Source organism: Pteronotus mesoamericanus, unplaced genomic scaffold (genome assembly GCF_021234165.1).
Source record: "Pteronotus mesoamericanus isolate MK-2021 breed Mesoamerican mustached bat unplaced genomic scaffold, CSHL_Meso_final contig_90, whole genome shotgun sequence".
NCBI classification, from domain to species: Eukaryota; Metazoa; Chordata; class Mammalia; order Chiroptera; family Mormoopidae; genus Pteronotus; species Pteronotus mesoamericanus.
Genome location: NW_026555277.1, coordinates 40,869,645 through 40,882,509, shown reverse-complemented (window position 1 = coordinate 40,882,509; position 12,865 = coordinate 40,869,645). Strand labels below are relative to the sequence as shown.

The 12,865-nt window shown below is 47.4% G+C and overlaps 1 protein-coding gene across 2 annotated transcripts in view; it reads left to right on the top strand.

The window, feature by feature from the left end:
- NAV2 (neuron navigator 2) overlaps positions 1-12,865 on the top strand; it is a 357,485-nt gene that overhangs the window by 141,190 nt on the left and 203,430 nt on the right. For both annotated transcript variants that reach the window (XM_054586002.1, XM_054586001.1), the window contains exon 4: positions 3,800-3,872. In XM_054586002.1, coding sequence (XP_054441977.1) covers positions 3,800-3,872 — 73 coding nt within the window. The remainder of the gene's footprint in view (positions 1-3,799; positions 3,873-12,865) is intronic.

The following is a 12,865-nucleotide window of genomic DNA, read 5'->3' as shown; positions in this document are numbered from 1 at the left end:
TCCTAGGGTCTCTGAGCCCCACTGTGGTCCCACCTCTAGGCCTCCAGCTTCCACCTCCACTAACACTGTAAACTTCAGGAACTCCATCCCAGAGCTATGGCAACAGCTACAACAGCCTTCTGACCCTGCCCCCTCAGCAACACTGGAATGTCCAAGTTAGCACAGATTTCTTCAGCTAATTTTGGAAAGTAGTTTATATTGGCCGCTATGTGTTAATGAACAGCCTTGGCCGTATTTACATACTTTGCTGGTTAAGAGTCTTTTCCTTTGCTCTGCCTCCCAACTTTGACCGGGTCTTCATCTCACACTATGTGTCTGGATCACACATGAGCCTCGTTAAAGAGGGGCCCGAGGACTCCCTTGTGCTGTAATGAGTTCCGGGCTCCTGCCACCCGGCTGTTCCCCTCGCCGGGTTTAGTGGCAGTTTGCAGTCTCAGTGGGACACGAAGATGGGTTGTTTACCTGGACAGTATTTGGAAGAAAACCTTAAGGTGAATTTTAATCACAAGGGAGCCTGGATCAAAGGAACTTTCTCGCCTTCTGATCTCATTCCAAGTGAAGCCGGAGGTTGGAATTCACATCCGACCCCGCTCTGCTTCCCAGCTCCGCTCTCTTCCTGGGGTGCAGATGAGAAGCGCGTGGGTCTCGGCCGCCTTGTCAGGAGGAGTGATTTTTAACCTCAACAGAGCATTATTAAAGGGTGGATTTGAGACTCAGGAATGTTTTCTGAGCTCCTCCTGTGACCAGGGAATTCATAGTAGAGGGGAAAAAAAAATTCAAGGCTCTTGATGGGCCTATGAATTGTCTTTTAAATGATGACCCAAGTTTTGTTTTTGTTTTTTTTTTTTTTTTAGTTTTAACATTTTCAGGGAGTGCAGCGTGGCCATCTGTATGTTGCTCCTTGTTTCATCTCTTTAGGAGAAAGCACTTCTTCTCTTCACCTAGTGAGAGAAGGTCCTCATGCTTTCTTTGTTTATATGGCCCGATTCTCCCTGAAATGGATGGAGGTAGGGGTGTGTGTGTTGAATATGTCTGTGGACCCCAAAGAGAAGCATTATATAAATGTGGAGAGAGGGGAGGACCCCAGAGCATCACCGTCGAGAGAATCGAGCACAGTGCTTGGCATAGAGCAGAATGCAAACAATTACATTGATTGGATGAATGATTAAAAGGATCCTATGACTCAGGTTTATCAATCTTGGCACTATTGACATTTTGGATTCAATACTCCTTTGTTGTGGGGGCTGTCCTGTGCAATGTAGTATGTTTAGCAGCATGATGCCAGGAGCAGTTCTCCACCTATCCCCACTCCTCTTGTGACAACCCAAAATGTTGCCAGGCATTGTCACATGTCTCCTGAGGGGCAAAATCCTTGCCCCTTCTCTCCCGTTCTCCCCACCCAGTGGAGAACTACTAATCTAACTTATGCAATTCATTGAAAGAATAACAGGGCTTTAAAACTCAATAGGAGGAAAAATAGTATTCTAGGTAACCTATTTATAATTATTCATTCCTTTAATAGATTTTTAACATTAAAAGAAAGCCCAGTAGATGGATGAATTGAAGTATACCAAGCGTAGCCTTGCAAGGAGAAATTACTGCTATACACTTTAAATGATATGCCTTGCATGCTCCATGAATGGGACAAGTAAATGTTCTTTGTGTTCCTTGGAAGGATATTTCTATAGAATTACAATATGGTAGTAGAGCAGTGTTTTTCCTGAATATGTCAGTGGGTGTCTTTTAATTTAGTGTCATGCTGCTGCACTATTGTTGAAAAAACTTAACCCATGTCAGTCCATCTACATGACACATGCCAGGATAATATCAGGTGTACTATTTGTGTTTTTTGATTAACAGATTCAGGAGTGGTCAGCTTTTTCTTTTCCTTGTTTTCCATGGGAACATAATTGCCAAAACCTTGCTTATCAATTATGTGCAAGATAATATATTAAAGAAATAGGATAGGATTATTGGAAGAGACGGGGTAGAAGAGAAATTTTATCATTTTACTGTGATTTAAATACCAGTCTCTCTTTGTGTGAGCAATGAGTTGTTTTGAGTTATTTTGGTATATTGCCACTGTGTTCAATAGCATAAATAGGGAGTGGTAATTAATTTCTCAAAATCTGGGTTTTGTCATAGGGTAAAATAGCATTGAGAGGTGTTTTTGTTATACTTCCAAATAGAAGCAAATTGCTCCGAAACACCTTCCACAGGGACCTCCAGCCATGTTCTTCTGCTCCCCGCCCTGCCCCGCCCTCCCTCCCTCCAAGATGGTAGCACCTAGTTGTCACTGTCAGTCATTCTGGGCTGGAAAGAAGCAAAGAGAGTTAAAAGCTAACTCACTCTTCCCCCCTCTTTATAAAAGTGATGTTCTGTGATGGTGGCAGCCATAACCAGCATTTATTTAGTTTGCAGGAAATTGCATTCTGCCCCCTTGCCTTGAGATGAAAAAGTATCTCCTTGAAGATGAGCTGGAGGCTGGGAAATAGATGGGAACAAACCTAAGCTAAAAAATGCAAGGATGGGGCAACCACAAACTCAAGGTTTATGGATTCTTCTAAAATGGGTGGAGTTTTATTCAAGTGTCCCAAAGCTGAATTAAAGCATTGGGAATATGAGAAGACTGAAAGTAGAGAAGGGAAGTTTTGGTATCAGGGGGAGGGTGGACGTGACCTTCAGGAAGACTGCTAGGAGACTGGAGCAGACTCTACTCAAATTAGAGCTCTTAACATGTAGATGTTTCTCTTTCTGGCTATGGAGGAGCCATTGGGATATTGCTTGGGGAAGGGGAAGGAGAGTGGTCACATGTACACTGTCAAAGACAGTCATTCATTTATGAGAAATAAATTCCATGAGTTAAATGCTTGTTTGGATTCATAAGAATGTGCGTGGCACCTGGTAGGTCAGGTGGGTGTTGGGGGGTTGGGGAGGTGGGAGGGATCTCCACTGTGAAATGTAAATTGTGGGAAATTCAAAGATCCCTGTGTCAAGTCAAAAGCAATTCCTTTCACTGATGGTCACCATTGACATTAATCAAGCCCAAACATTTTCCTGTAGACCAAAACATAATTAGCCCCGACAACTGAAGTTGAATCAGACCTTTGGGAATGACCTAATTGTTTTTTCGTGTGGGCTGGACGTTGGCTCGCCCTTGGCTATGGCATCAGGCCCGGCAAAGGTGGGAGGCCTCCAGCCCTCTGTCCGGTGGGCCCCCTCTTGCCACAGAGAACAAGAAGGACAGAGGGGTTCAGCGAGAGGTCACAGCCCTCCCCAGTCCTCCACGATGCATGCCATCCTGAGAATTCTGTGAGTAAACACTACCCAGATTCCTGCTGAAACTCCCATTCGTGATTGTCCATTTGACTGCCTGCTGCCTCGGTGGCTAGAAATTTCTCCCAGCTGCTAGTAGACGGGTGGGCGTCTTAACCTCGTCCCCAACTCCATTTTTCTGGCAGCTGCTCAAGTGTTCAGGATTTCACCGGTGACATTGATCAACGCAGGAGCTCCAGTTCCACCCTGGTTATTTTTGGCAGCTATGAGCCATCTAAGGCCTCCACTTTTGGCTCTGTGTGGTTGGGATATTAGGTAACCTTTTCCTGTGCAAGTACAGACAAAGGAGAGTCCTGACCTGCATCCATTCATGTCCTTCTGTTTTTCCTTGTCAAGAACTTCAGCGAATGCACAGGGAACCCTCTCTCTGACATAACACTTTGTGTCTAATAAGAGATGGCTCTGGAGAAGGCTGAACATTTATTGAGTGTATATTATTGTTTGTTTTGTTTTTTCTTTCTAGATTGAAAACATAGATGCCTGCTTGAACTTTCTGGCAGCTAAGGGAATAAACATTCAGGGACTGTCTGCAGAAGGTGAGTCAACACTTGTCATGAAGCTGCCTTTCCGTCATTAGAAAGGCCCACCTGTTACTTATTGACAACATGAATGTAGTTAAGACGCGAGATGCTGCTGGGCTCTTCTGGTTTTGTCTTCCTTCTGGTTTGGAGGCATCTCAATGCTTGTCTGGACTTGAGGGTGCCAACTTTTTGACAACCTAAAGAATCACTCCCAAGAATGCATATTCAGCCATGTTGGCCATGTCTGCCAGAGCTGCTTCTCTTTGAGAAGGGCTTAATCAAACAATGCCGATTTTATTCACCTGACTAGCAATTCAGTTAATTATCAAGCCAGGCCTTATCTGGGGGGCAGAGAACACTTAACCACAGAACATATTTAAACTGCACAGTTCCCAGGGAGAAATGCCTAATCTTTATCTCTTCCTTTTATTAGAAGAAGCAGTACTTTTCCTAGCTTAAAAAAAAAATGAAAAAGCATTTGATATATTAATGAGATGGTACATTTTGACATCCTGATTAGTTTTTAATGAACTCAAATTTGGTGGCTAATTAGCACATTAGCGTTTGCTGGTGGTTTGCTATTCAGTTAGGCATCGGCCCGGAGATGGCTGGTCTGAATTCCCAGGCTCCTTGGGCAACATCTTGCTCTGGAAACTTTCCCTCTGTCTCCTATTTGTAAATACAAACAGCTGCCAGCTCCGAAGCTGCCACAGGCCCCGGCATCCTCCCAAACTCATTAGGCTGCACCTGCCTCCACTTTTCCCAGAACAGGTAAAGCAGTTTGGGCTTCGGATGACACCGCTGTTCCCTAGCAAGGTTGGGTTCCGAAAAGATGCCTTTGAGCATCCCCTCCAGGGGCCAGGGTGGGGAGGAGGGGAGCAGTGAGGGAGGAAGCAGCCATGAGGAGCAGGTAAGTTTGCAAACGTGACGGGTTCGTTTGGGGCCTGTTCTTGCCTCTGCTCTGCTCTGCAGGGAAAGCTTGCTTTTCCTGGCTGGATTTCTGAAGTGCAAACTCTTCCAGCGTTGGGGACAGGGGGTGGCCACAACTGGTATCTCATGGGTGTGTTGTGTCTTGGAGTGGGAACTTTGGAATTCCCCTCGTGGGAACTCAGATGTGTGGGGCACGTCCCATGTCAGGCATGGTCACGCTGCTATCAGAGGTCTCTGCAGCAGCTGTTGGGTGGTGAGCCCTATGCCCAGATCTGAGAGGAGGATCCTTGGCGGATTCCCTCACCCTTGGGGTGTGAGCCCTCCTCCAGCAGTTTGAGATGCGGGTGGGAGGACACGTGGCATGCATGTTGCCGGGGCACAGAATGATTGATGGATCGTATTTCATGGATAGGTAGGGAGACACAGCTTACCCTTCTGAGTGTGTTTTCTCCTGGTGTAGAGTTCTCATGCGGGCCTGTAGGTGGCAGGCACGTGCTCCTTCTGGTTTCTGGGAGAGATTGGACCACCAGCCTGTGCCCCTGGGCAGAGCATCAGCAGGACTTCTGCAGCCTTGCTCAGCAAAAAGGACTCTTTGGGTTGTGGGCATCTGGCCACTCTGCCGTCTCTCTACCCATTGCTCTGCCTTCTGCCTTGTTCATCTCCATACACCCCCAACCACTGAAGGTGGAATTTATAATAGGCTGAGTTTACAGATGAGGCAGTCTTGGTTTTAAAGATGTTGTGAGTGACAGCCCTAAGGCTTATAGCCAGCGAATGGCAGAGTCAGAATTTAAACCCAGGTCTCTGTGACTTCAGAGCTCATGTTCATGGTGCCTTGCGGAACAGCAGGTGGATAAAATCTAGGCATGCCCTGTACCAGGTGGAAGGCAGCAAGAAACGTTGAGAAGTTTTTGCTCCCTGGACTGCAGGCTCAGAAGGTGTCATGGAGCCCGGGGAGGCATGTCGTGCAGAGACGCTCAGCCCTCTACCCCTCGTAGATGTTGCCGCCCATGAGTCTGGGCATAGAGAGGCACACGTGTAACCAGTTTGTTGGGGTACTAGTTATTGGGATAGAACTATGAAGTAGGTTTATGGCATTTCAGTAACTACCTCTAACTGTGCTGTTTTGATTCCCCACATTTCCTGCTGAGTCGAGACTCACTCAGTGAGACCTTGGCGGAATCTATTAACTCTTCTGTCATGCTCATTATTAGAACAGTTTTATGTCAAGACTTATGACTCAATCTTGTTCATTTTCAAGCTTCAAGCTCAGACTTCACTCAGAAGCTCCTTTCCCCCATGACTCCCAGTGCAGGTGGCTTTGGAAGGTTGAAGGGCGATGGAGGCACGATAACTTGACTCCCTTTCCCTTCCCTCGTTCCAATGCCTGAGGCTCCAGCATGGGGACAGCAGAGAGAAGCACAATTTCGCTGGTCGTAATGTTGCTGTCTTCCTCTTGAGTAATTGCCGCGGTCCCTGGGTGGGAGTCTCTGCCCCGCTGGCCAGGGACTAACGCCCCTGCTGCTGCCTGGGCCTTGGTTGACTTTTGTGAGATTTGACCAGCCCTCGCAACTCCTTTCTAGCTGGTCCCTTCCCCCTGATTCAGGCCACCCTTTGTCCCCACACTAAGGTGCTCCTTGTAAGGCCGTAGACCTTGGTCTCACGATCCTTCTGTTATTCACCATGGAACCAGCGGGAAGGTGTGGCCTCCATCTTCCATTGCAGCAGGTAGAACAGGCTGCCTGTCACTGGGAAGTCCCCCACCATGTGGTCTTTCCACAGCTTTCCCCTCACTCAGGTGGCCAAGAGGCAGACCTGCCAAGTCTCTGCTAAGCAGGTGTTCAGCTGGGGACTAGAAGGCCAGCACCCTCACTGGGAGTGATTCTTTTAGAGCCTCCTTGCCTTTGACTGCCAGCAGTGCGGGAACCCCACCTTCTTGCTCCTTGGTGAGGGAGGAGATACTCTGACTCTGTGATCATCAAACATTGCCTCCCTCCTGTACCCTCAGTGCCTTTCTCCCATCTAGGTCTCCTTATACTGATTTCTTGGGAAGTGAGGGGTGATGACGATGGTGTGTGGTGGTAAGACTGATTCTCAACTTCTACAATCTTAAGGGATGGTGACTGGCCCCAACCTTTGTCAGCTCTCAACTTGAAAAGCAAGGGTACTTCAAGCCTTTAGCCTCAAATGGACCTTATTCACAATTTCAGGGTTACATATATCTCATTTGACATGTGGTTAAATTGTGGAAATAGAAACCATTTTTTTAAAGATTTTATTTATTATTTATTTTTAGAGAGAAAAGGAGGGAGGGAAACATCAATGTGTGGTTGTCTCTCGAGCGCCCCCTACTGGGGGCATGGCCAACAGCTGAGGCGTGGGCCCCGACTGGAAATCAAACCGAAGACCCTTTGGTCTGCAGGCCGGTGCTCAATCCACTGAGCTACACCAGCCAGGGCAGGAATAGAAACCATTTGTTAAGAACTCACCATGTGTCAGTCACTGAGGTTTTAATAAATGCCGTAACATTTTATATCTTGTTTAATTCCCCCAGCAACCTTACAAGGTCAGTATTCACAATATCCAAGTCATACAGATGAGGAAAAGGAGGCCTGAAGAGGTTACGTTGCACATGGGAAAGGGGAGGCCCACAAGGTCCGCAGTGGATAAGCTTCTCACATCTGCTGATTCAAAGGCCCAGTGTTTTCTACTACTCACTGCTACCCACACTTCCAACCACCTGTTTAACTACTAGAAAAGCATTAAAGTGCTTAAAGAAATACTGTAGTTTTAATGCTTTTTATTTTCCTTTTGAAGACGATTGAGTGCCTTGAGGCTGCTCCTGATGAAAAAAAAAAAATCAGCAGTTGGAAAGCCCCGTAGGTATATCCCCACCCATTCCCAGTGACTAAAGCTAGTTTTGGACCCAGGAGGGTGTATGCACCTGTCCTCGAAGCCTTTCAGCAGCCAGGGCCCTGCCCTGACCTGCCTGTTAGAGAGCCACAGAGAGCCTTTGTTCTGGGCACAGAGAGCTGATGCCTGCGGCAGAGGCTACAGGCCCAAGTGAGCCCTGTGGGAAGTTGCTGGTTGGAGGCACATCCCCTAGACCAGGCCTCCCTGCCCCCTCTCTGTTCCCAAAGGTTAGACCCACCCGTTTGCTCTTGGAGACTTGCACGAGTCCAGTGAGCTTGGGCCTCACCCTGCCCTGGGTGCCACCTGTCATGACCATCTGTAAACCTGTCCCTGGGAGGAAGTATGGCCTTCATCCCTGAGAGTTTGAGACCACCTGGGGTTTGGCCACCTGGCTCCGAGCCCATCTTCCTGTACTGGAGAAGCGGAGGTCCGGAGATAGGGCTTATCCTGTTTAGCTCACCAAATGTTTGCTGGGCACATCCTATATACAAGGGATAGCGCTAGGCACTGGGGTACACAGAAAGCCGCTATGTCATGCAAAACTGGCCTTCATTCCAATTAATCAGAGAGCTGTGCTAATGGTATGTGGCAGAGCCCAGTGGTGCCCAAAGAAAGGCAGTGAGCAGCTCTTCCTGGGGCAGCCAGAGGGGCTCCAGAGATACCCCGATGTATCCCCTGGGCTTTTTTTACGGGATGCTTCAGCATTCCCCAGACAGAAAAGGAAGGCGAAGGGAAATCTAGAGAGGAGATGGGGTGTGGGTAACATGATGAGAGCAAAGGACTGGCTCTTCATCAGTCTTGTGGATTGCAGAAAGAGGCAGGAGGATCCTTCCAGATGCCTTTGGGAAGAAGTGTGCTTTTGAAGGGAAATCAGTTGCTTAGTTGATGAGCTCAGACCTGGGTTTTCTGCAAGAAACCTAGACCTAGAGACCTAGAATGCTGAGCTTGCTTCTCCTTTCATCCTGAGCCAGAAAGCAGGAGGTCTTTCTGGATCCTTTGTGTGAAAGCAACAGGTGAGTTTGGTGGTGCCTGTGGGACCATTTCTACCCCTCACCAGAAGGGGCCCTGTAAGCTCTGCTCCCACCCCCTCAAGCCACTTCCCTTGTGGGTAGAGTCATTGCCAGCTTGGCAAGCGGTGCACGGAAGGGCTGCAGGAGTCAGGTGGAAAGTTCCATGGTGAATGCAGGTGGAGTAGAAGGCTCAGCTGGAGGAATAATGCCATACGATCCCAAGTCCCTGTCAGCTGGGCAGGGCTTTATACCACCCACCGTGGCTTAAGGCGATTGAATAGGGATCCTGCAACTCTGAGGTCTGAGGCAACCCTCCCTTTGGCTTCCAATCCCTGCTTCCCTACCAAGCAGGTTTCTTTGTGTTAGATTATTCCTTTGTAAACTAGGCCTGTGGTTTCTCTTAAATAATGTTGAAAGAAAATAACTCTCCTATTTATTCTACCCTTTGTGCTTAACATTCCCTCTAGCATCTATGTAGATTAGTACCAGCCAATGGGAACAAAGAGATCAGTCAGAACCCACAGAGATTCAGAGTCAAGCCTACTGAATTCTCATGGAAATTGGAATATGGTTATGTAGTTTGTTCTTCAGTTTACAGGGGGATGCCCTGAAGAGAAAGGAGAGCAGGGTTCTGTTGACTTAGACACCAGCTAGCCAGTGTCTCCTTGGATAAGTCAACTCTCTCTAGGTCTACATTGTTTTCCTTAGGCATCAAGAGGGTGAGAATAGTCGATCAGATACAAAACGATATTCCCTCCAAAGCCTTGGGAAATGTCAGGAGGCAAACATTTTTGTGGGCTGGCAGAATGACACTTTGTTTTCAGACGGCCTGTGAGGCAGGGTTACCAGACCTCCTGAAACCTAGACGGATGACATTTAGAAGGATGGGAGGAACACAGTTCTGGCTATTTTGGGTACTGTCTGTTACAGACCACCTGTAGCATAAACTGTGTGGCTTTCCACCCCAGACAGAGCCTTCGCCCCTCTTGAGTTTTGTGTTCTGAAAAGAAAATTAAACAGTCCAAATGTCCACCATCTGGTGAATGGATAAACGAGATGTGGTATATCCATATAATGGGATAATACTCAGCAATGTAAAGAAACTCATGATAAATACACAAACATGGATGAACCTTAAATTCTCTATGCTCAGTGAAAGACACCCGCTGTAAAAGGCTACCTATTGCATGATTCCCTTTATCTGAAATGTCCAGAAAAGGCAAATCTGTCACAACAGAGAGCAGGTTAGAGGTGGCCTGGGACTGGCACGGGAGTTGAATTCGTGTGGGCATGAAGCTTCTTTTCAGGGTAAGTGATACGTTTTACAACTAGAATTGTACTAAATTTACTAAAAATTATCGTACATTTAATTTTATGGATGTGAATTATACCTGAAAAAAAAAACTGTTAAAAAAAAACAACAGAAAGAAGGTTGCCATTGAGTTTTCTCTAACATGAGCTCATCCATGACTGATCTCCTTCTTGACACCTGCGCCTGGCACAGAGGGGCGGGGCGGGGCGGGGACAGCAGCCCCTGCTCAGGCTGCCCCGAGGCAAGGAGCCCTGCAGTGAGTTCTGAGGAGGCTGCAGGGAGAGGGATGACACTTTCTGAACTGCAAAAGGGAGTTCTGAGCCAGGTGGCATCCTCGGTGCTTTGTACACATTTTCTCATTTAGTCTGAACTTAATTCTCGTAACAACCCGGTGGGAAAGGTGAAGCACACATCTGCCCATTTTAAAGACAGAAACCGAGGCTCAGAGCTGAATTTTGCAAGTACTCCAAGTCTATAAATGAAAGGCTATAGGGACGTAAACCCACGTTTTCCTGGCTCCAAAAACCAGTGACTCTTAGAGTAAAAATGTTACCTCCTAAGAAAAAATGTGTTTATGGGAGCATTGTGCTCTTTCACAAATAAAAAAGATGTTTTAGGGAATCATGCAACAAACCATTATGGACAATAAATGGCTTAATGGCCACAACAGGTAGAGAAGGCAACAAAGCTGACTCCTCGTCTGCCTGGGCTGGGCTGGTAGGTAATGAGGATGCTGATGTGAACACGCCAGCCTTTTGTGGTGAACAACCTCTGATCCCCTGGATATGCAGATTGCAAGTTCCTTCTTTGTTTTGCTTGCAATGGTTTAAAAAAATGTATTATGGAATGTTTGACACATTCCATAACAAAAGTACTTATAGAAGAAGAACAAAGAATACTTAGATGACCACCAGCTAGCTTAATAAAACATTGTCTAGTGTGCTTTTAAATTCGCCGCACAGGATGAGTATACGAGCAAGCCAAGTTCTACAGTGTTAGGAGACCAGGCTCGGAGCCAGAACAACCTAGATTCAAATCCCAGCTCCGGCATTTATTACCTTGGGAGGCCATAAAACTTTTCTAAGCCTCTGCTTCCCCTCAAGTAAGAGAGGGATACTAATACTCACTTCCCAGGTTGTAGAGATTGAATGAGATCATTCATGGAGGAGCTAAACCTGGTACATACTAATTAAAAAAGGCACTAAAAGCCATACCTAGATTTCGTCTGTGAGGAGAAATTGTCTAGTGTCCCAAGTTCCATGCCAGCTCTTGTTGTCTCCTCTTGAATCTGTCCCTAACTCCCATCACCATCCAGCTGAGCGACCAGAGGCGTGTCCCTTCCCCCTCTGTTTTTCCAGGAGGAAAAAAAGCCAACTGCACTGTTTTGTCCAAGCCTCCCGTTCCCTGGCCCTGGTGCACTTGTAAGAACATTTAAAAGACGTGTGCTTCTCTTTTGGTTTCCTGAGGATGAAACTGAAGCAGAGTTGAAGGGTTAAAGCTGAACTATCCAAAGAAGCCCAGGGGTTGGCCACCTCCTTGGGGCCTTCTCTGCTCCCTGCATTGCACACTGTGGTTTGTAAGCACCCTGATTCGCCCAGGTCACTCCTGGCTTACACCTGTCATCCTGGTGAAATTAAGAGCACCCGCCCCCCACTCTCAAAGGGGTTATGGTTTGCACAATAAATTGTAAGTTCACCATAGTAAAAATCCTCTCTTTAAAGACTTGAAGCTGGAGCTGTATGGGAATCTCACACAGGGGCTACACTCGTCACATTGAAACCGAGATCGGTGAAGGACCTCACTGTTCACAGCGTGCTTTCATGTATATGCTCTCATTTGACCTGTAGAACAGCCTTGGGTGATGGGGCAGCTGTGTCAGAATCGCCACTCAGGCCCAGGGTTGCACAGCTAGGAAGTGGTAGAGAACACACTGCAGCTCATAGCTTCGGTTTTCCAGAAGCTGTGCTCCTATCGGTTTTGTTCCACACTCAGAACGTACCAGCTCCCAAAGTAGACGGTGAAGGCTGGATTCTAGGAGTTTGTATTGTCAGTTTCTCCGGAACTCAGCCTGGTCTCAGCAGCAGCCCCGCCCAGGGCACTGGCAGGACCCCATTCACACCTCTGCCCTTCAGCTGGTCCTTGGAGGAAACACCTTTCCTGTATCAGCAGACTCTTGCCCAGCCTGGGGCTAACCAACCTGGGGGTCTGTGTCACCTGCGCAGGTGAGGCCTCCCTTCCTCTGACCTCATTCCCTCAGCTTCGGGAGCCCCCGAACTTCCTCTTTCGGTGTCCCTCATGCTGCGTGATCTTTTTACTTCATGCTCAGGGTTAGTTCAGACCCTGGTTATCACATCTGGTATTAAAAGGACCTGCATACGAGAAGGGATTGCCCTAGAAGATACACCCTCGCGTCCATAGCCTCTGTCTGTGAATAAATATTTTATTTCTCCTCTGCAGCTCTTTATACTTTAACATCTGAAAAGTTCCATCTGGAATAAAAGTTTTCACATCTCCACTGTGCTCTAATTTGTTTTAACATAGGAGAATGTTTGCATGAGTTCTTTACAGAAGCAAGTCCTATAGGCTATCCCCGCACCCATCCCAAATTGAAATTATTTATTGAGCGGACAAGAGACACAGAGTCATGTGTTTGAGAGCAGAGGGATCAGGTAAAGCAGAGCAAGGACTTGGGAGTGGGACAGCAGCCATTTGGCACACTCCAGGTGGCTCAAAGCGTAGAACAGAACGCGGGCTTGGCAGAGCCCCGTGAAGACCAGCGAGTTTCCGCCGGTGCCAGAGAGTTCCGCTGTCCCCGATGGTTTGCCTTGCCCCTAGAACAAGCC